Genomic DNA, 6,515 nt, shown 5'->3' on the forward strand with positions numbered 1-6,515 from the left:
ATTGGTTCTTGATAATAAAATAAAATGGGCAATAATAAGATATAATTAAAAAATAAACTTACAAGAATAAACTTTATAACTAAACTTAATTCATGTATTTTCATTCATTCCTTAACGTTTCATAAATTTTTTAACTTTTTAGGATCTTCAATCAATGTTCTCTAGATTAGCATTTATAATTTAATAACTTAATAAATAAATAAATACATGAAAGTAGTAACAAATAATACTGCAGAATGTAGTTCACAATAATAAATAGTATATTATTTTAAAGTTATTTGTCATTACATAACATCTTTTTGTCACTAAAAATTTAAATAAAAACATGAAGTACATCAGCACATATTCTTTTGAAATTTGGTAATTACTAGAGCTAAATAATTTTTAAAATATGACTTTAAGTTATAAAGTCCAATTTTGGTGGAATTAGTAATTTTTTAGTCTGGAAATATTTTACCAATAGTTAACTTTATAAAACTATTAAAGTGTGCAATATTCACTTAACTAAATAATATTTGGGTTTAACCAACTTGGGTTGGTCGAGTGGTCAACTCACTCGTCCGCTTAAGCAAGTGTCGAGGGTTCGAATCCCGCCTTATACATGCAGCAACCCATTGGCCAGCGGCAGACTTTTAAATGGAACTCAGATTCGCGACAGATTAGTTCTTGACCTGTCGGGTTGGGGGATACCGTGGGAAACCAAAAAAATATATATATATTTGGGTTTATTCAGAAGTCATTCAACAGTTGCAAGGTAATGTGATTATTGGTAATTTTAATGCAATAATTAGCCAGCAAGAGAAGATGGGCGGAGGCCTAAAATCCTGGTCATGAATTTCTGAATTTATTAATTTCATTGATGAAAATGGTCTCATGGACTTGGGAATGGTAGGAAGGGCTTACACATGGTCTAATAAAAAGGGCGGTTCGGACCTTATCATGAAGAAATTGGACCGGGCTTTTGCTAATGAAAAATGGAGGAGTGAATCATCTCCAGTGAAAAAAAAAATTAGATAGTGTCTAGTGTTTGATCTCACCATTCATTGTTCTCTCGCTTCTTAATTTTTGGTCCCACTTATAGAATTAAAGGTGCAAGATCACACTTTATTCTCCCCAGTAAAAAAAATATGAAGAGAATCCATTTCCACTTTATTAAACATACATTTATATAATAAGTGCCTTTGACTAAAAATGAGTAAATTACGTCGATTTTTCTTTAAAAAATCAGAAATACTTTTTCTTTGTACAAACATACATATACAAAATATAATATAGAAAAAGTTTAGGGGGCAGCAGATTTTATGATTTTTAGTCATCAATTAGCCATTAATGATATTTTTAATGATGTGAGATTGCATATAATAGTATAGAATCATTTAATTTCTTTTTTATGGTTAAGTGCTGGCCAAAATTTAACAAAAATGACGTCCTAACAAAAAATTTTTCTCATTTTTTTTAAATTCAAAATTTTAATATCTTAGATACACTAATTTCAATTCTATTTTTTTATATATCGATCAAATACAAGTGCTTTTATAAAATTTTTTAAGATTTTAGTTTTAATTATATAATTTTTTTTAATAATTTAACATTGGTAAATTTTGTAATATATAAGTATGTTATTATAAAAAATAATAATTATATGATTGATTAGACACATTTTTTTTTCATAAAAAAATATGTATTTTTAACAATAAATTAATAATTAAAATAAACATTTTTTTCTTATGAAATACACGTTTTCGTTATGTGTAAATGAGTTAGATTGAAAGCACTTCAAGCACCCTTACTACCATCTTTGACCTCTACAGTTTAGACGAAAGAGGTTAGAGATGGTAATGAGGGAAGCTTGAAATACCTTTACGTCAACTCCAAAACGGCGGTTATTAGGAATATTCGCAAGAAAAAAAATATTTTATAAAAGTACTGAAAGAGATCGGAGATGGTAGTGAAGGTGCTTGAAAAGTTTTCACATCAACTCTAAGTCGGCGGTTAGGGTATTCGCAAGAGAAAAAATATTTTATAAAAACATTTTTATTTGAAGAACATGTGAAAAATAGAATTGAAATTAATGCATTGAAAAATATTGAGAATTATGAATTTATAGAAAAAATGAGAAAAAACTCGTGAAGGGACTAGTTTGGTACACGACATTCAATTTCAGGGACTAAAATGAGTCACTTAATACAAAGTGAGGGACTAATTTGGTGTATATACAACGATGACATAATGGATGACACGCGGACGAATACTGTTGCGACACGTGGCACTAACGGACACGTGGCCAAATAACATTGTGACACGTGGCACAATAATCCACGTCAGTATGCCACGTGTCACTGGTCACCACATCATCATACCATTACACGTGGCCAAATCATGAAGTGACACGTGTCACTTACAGTCCACGTCATTATGTCATGTCATCACGTCGTTAATGGAAAATAGGTCAGTGACTAATATGGTTCATTTTTTTCAATCTCAGGGACGTAATTGGTGCAATTAGAATCTCATGGACGATTTTAGTGCACAACGCCAATCTGGGACCATTTTGGGGTTTAACTCAAAAATGGTCTCATGGACTTGGAAATGGCAGGAAGGGCTTACACATCTAATAAAAAGGGCGGTTTGGACCTTATCATGAAGAGATTGGACCGGGTTTTGGCTAATGAAAAATGGATGAATGTGTAATATCTTTATTATTAGAATGTTACATTTTTGGCTATGTTATTTTGACAACGAGAACATTACAATCATTTTATTAAACATATATTTGCAGTTGAGGCTTGGAGCTAGTGGCAGAATTTGCTGCCTCATAAGAAGCTGCATCCGGGTTCAAGTCTTATGAGAGGAAAATAAACTCTTAAATGAACTCATGTAGTGTGTGTGAGTGTGTTATGTGGGTGTATAATACATGAATAATGTCTAGAATTAGGAAAATAAACTCTTAAATGAACTTATGTAGTGTATGTGAATGTGTTGTGTGGGTGTATAATACATGAATAATGTCTAGAATTAGGAAAATAAACTCTTAAATGAACTTATGTAGTGTATGTGAATGTGTTGTGTGGGTGTATAATACATGAATAATGTCTAGAATTAGGAACTGTCTAATCCATCCGACTAAAAAAAAACATACATTTATATAATAAGAGTTTTTGACTGAAAATTATGTGGATTTTAAAAAAAAAAATCAAAAATACATTTTCTTTGTACAAACATATATATATATATATAAACAAATAGATCTCGTTACACTCTACCTTTCTTTTCAATCATTGACTGATTCTCAAATTAATTGAGTGAATTAATATTTGATTCTTTAGTCTTTTCCTTAAACTAATTATTTACTACATATTATTCGAATAGAATTCTCGCGCGCAAAATTATTTCCCCATAAATTTAAATTTGTTTGAAACATGTAAATCATCAACATTCAGAAGTATCCATTATAGACAAACTAATGCAACTCATCACCATTTCATATATCTTGTTTGAATTATTATGAGTATGTAGTAATATAATGATGCATGGCACAAACTAGTTTTCATGCCATAGTCGTGAGGGGATTATTTCTAACCAATCATGAATGGGGTAGAAGTGCATTTCAATTCCATGCCCGCCGTTTGAATAACAATACATTACTACATAGTATAGAAAGAACACTCATGCACCTATTTTCATGTATGAAACTGATATCTAAAAATTGTTAGATAATTTAATAAGTTTAACTAAATAATTATTTAACCGTTTTTAATTATCAACTTTATATGAAAACAAATTTTTATTATAATACATATAGAACAACAAGGCCAGGGCTCAACGTAACTACAAATAAAAGAAACGGCGTAAAGAAAAATTAAAAGTCACAATACATAATAAGGACATATGGTTCAACACATACTAGCGGATTGGATGGGTGAGAGAATCTTAAACCCTAATTGATGACTATTTAGACCCCTCTCCATGGAAATTAAAAACACATATATTGAACAAATATAATAAATTAAATGGGCATCTCCGATATGTATGAGATTCAAAGGAATCCAGCAGCAGAAGACCCAAATTGTCCAATGTTGTTCATGTTAAACATATGATTTTGCATCATAGGGCTCTCATGAAGCATCATAGGGCTCTGATGCTGTAGAAAGTGTGGACCATTACCAAACAACTGAGGAACTAGTTGAGCGGAAGGTGGTGGTGGTGGAAGAAGAGGAGGAGGAGAAGGCTGATGTGGCACTAGAGCATTTGAAGATGACTGACCAAAGAATTGATTTGGGTTGTTAATACTTTCGTGAACGAAGAGGCTATTGACATGTTGGGCGACACTCTTTTTAAGGTTCTCAAGTGCCGCCCTGAACTGGTTTAGTTGGGTCTTGCTCATATTTTCAATGGGCAAGGCCCACCAGAACTGATTCATGGCAACCTTATGAAAATGATTCAAGTGATCACTACGCTGCTTCTCAGTTTCAAGTTGGTTATTCACCTGCATGAGTCGAGAGTTGAAGTCACGCACATTGGCGTTGCGGTGGGCCTCAATGAATTGCAAAGTGCCGGATAAGTTTGGGAGGGTAGATGCACGTGACAGGTAACGATCCATAACGGTTTCCACGTTTGGGTGGCCGAAGGAAAAGACTTTCTGGCCAGGAGAAAACACGACGAGTGCCACGTCAGCACCGCAGAGGGTGCAAAGCTCACTTGCTTTCTTGAACAAGCCGCTGCGACGCTTAGAGAACGTGACTTGGAGGTTGCTTTCATTGCTCATCTTCTTCATCTCAATTCTTTGGCGACCCCTGCTTTTCCTTGCACCGCTTCTTGAACTCGACATGATCAAGTAGGAAGATTTTTGATAGGAGAAAAAGAAACAGATGACAATGTGTATTTGTGTCGGTATCAGACTATGGGAAGTGGTTAATTATTTATTTATTTATAGGTGGTTTTGCATAGATATTTTATGATCTATGATAATACTTGGCTGGAAAAAAAGATTGCATCGTTTCGGAGTATTGGTTGCATTAATTGTTTCTGGATTTAGAGATTCTGAAAATCCCTTTTTTTCATGGTTTGTATGGTAGGAACTTGATTTGATAATGTTAAAGGAGAATCTTAGGGGCTCTCGTTCATTATTGCACTTCATCATGTTATATTATCTTAGCCAAAGTTTTTGGGTAAAATGTTTCGATAAATATTCAAGAAACTCACCACATTCACCACTCTTAATCTTGTAGTCACTCTTTTAAATGTTTTATTCTCAATTTTTTTTAATTTTTTAATTTTATAAAATGACGTTGTTTGTCATCATTGTGTGATGTTTAAATATTTGAAATTATATATTAAATTTTTAATGAATATTTAATTAAACCGGTTGAACCCCGGTTGAACCCCGGTCGAACCGTTGAATCAGTGAACCAGTTATCTTACCGGTTCATTGACCGGTTCGGTTCTCGCAACCTTGGTGTGATGTCATTTTTATAATTATTGTTATCCCTTTTATCATTAAATATATTAGCATTTATAAAAAATCTTTTACATATATATTAAATCTAGCTAATTAAGTATGTACCAATAAAAGAATCCAAAACAATGATCCGATTTCTTATATTATTTATTTACAAATATAAAGATATTGAAATAATTTATTAGTAGGAAATTATTTATATACTTGATATAGTAAATAAAGTCAATTATTTGTATATTTCTATTGAAATTAAATAGATAATGGTTTTTTTTAAGTTAGGTTACTCAGTCGATAATACAAAAATATTTAAGACGAATATGGGTACTTAAATATTTGTTTTGTGCTACTTCATTGCCATCCCTGGAACGAAGACACTTAATTAAGTAGGGTAATGTTAGGTAGACAAAAAAAAAAAAACAGTCGGAATTTTCTTTATTCAGCATTAATTAATTATCGCAACAATTTCTTTGGTTACCAAACATTTTTGAATTAAGTAATGTTTGAAACTAATATGGTGATGTTAACATTATTCAACATTGTATATTTCATTATATCATAAGAAAAAGAGGAAGGAAGCATCGTTTACTTTGTTGGATCAATGCAACTACTTACTAAGAATAGACATAACCATAAAATTAATTTATAGTAAAAACTTCCGTGAAGTTAATAGATGAGAACCGTTAAATGATTTGAATGATTTGACTACATTTTTATCTAACAGCTTTTAATTATCAATTTTATATAAAATTGACCGCACCTATCCATCTTATTTTATTTGACAGAAGAAATAGTAATCGCTAACTTCATTTATGTGTTACTTATTTTTTGTAACGAAACTGGGCTAAAATCCAATAAAATACAGATTACACTATTAAATGGAGAAACAAAATTCCCCTAACATTATCATTTACTAACACTCGAATTTCATTAAGAACTTGAAAGAAAAGACATAATCTAATGGGAGATTATGTCCTTTGTTGGCAAAACTATACTATTAACCTAGTTGTTAAAACCGAATTAGTAATAGATCCGATCAAAATATTAAATATGAATTACT

At 31.4% G+C, this 6,515-nt stretch overlaps 1 protein-coding gene and 1 long non-coding RNA gene across 2 annotated transcripts in view; both read right to left on the reverse strand.

Moving 5' to 3' along the window:
- LOC110266444 overlaps positions 1-6,515 on the reverse strand; it is a 27,745-nt gene that overhangs the window by 8,860 nt on the left and 12,370 nt on the right. The window lies entirely within an intron of this gene.
- LOC107616131 (agamous-like MADS-box protein AGL62) lies at positions 3,818-4,977 on the reverse strand. Its single transcript, XM_016318130.2, has one exon. It carries the CDS (start codon positions 4,826-4,828, stop codon positions 4,037-4,039), a length of 792 nt encoding a protein of 263 aa, XP_016173616.1. The 5' UTR covers positions 4,829-4,977; the 3' UTR covers positions 3,818-4,036.

The sequence above is a fragment of the Arachis ipaensis genome, chromosome B09 (assembly GCF_000816755.2).
Source record: "Arachis ipaensis cultivar K30076 chromosome B09, Araip1.1, whole genome shotgun sequence".
Lineage (NCBI taxonomy): Eukaryota > Viridiplantae > Streptophyta > Magnoliopsida > Fabales > Fabaceae > Arachis > Arachis ipaensis.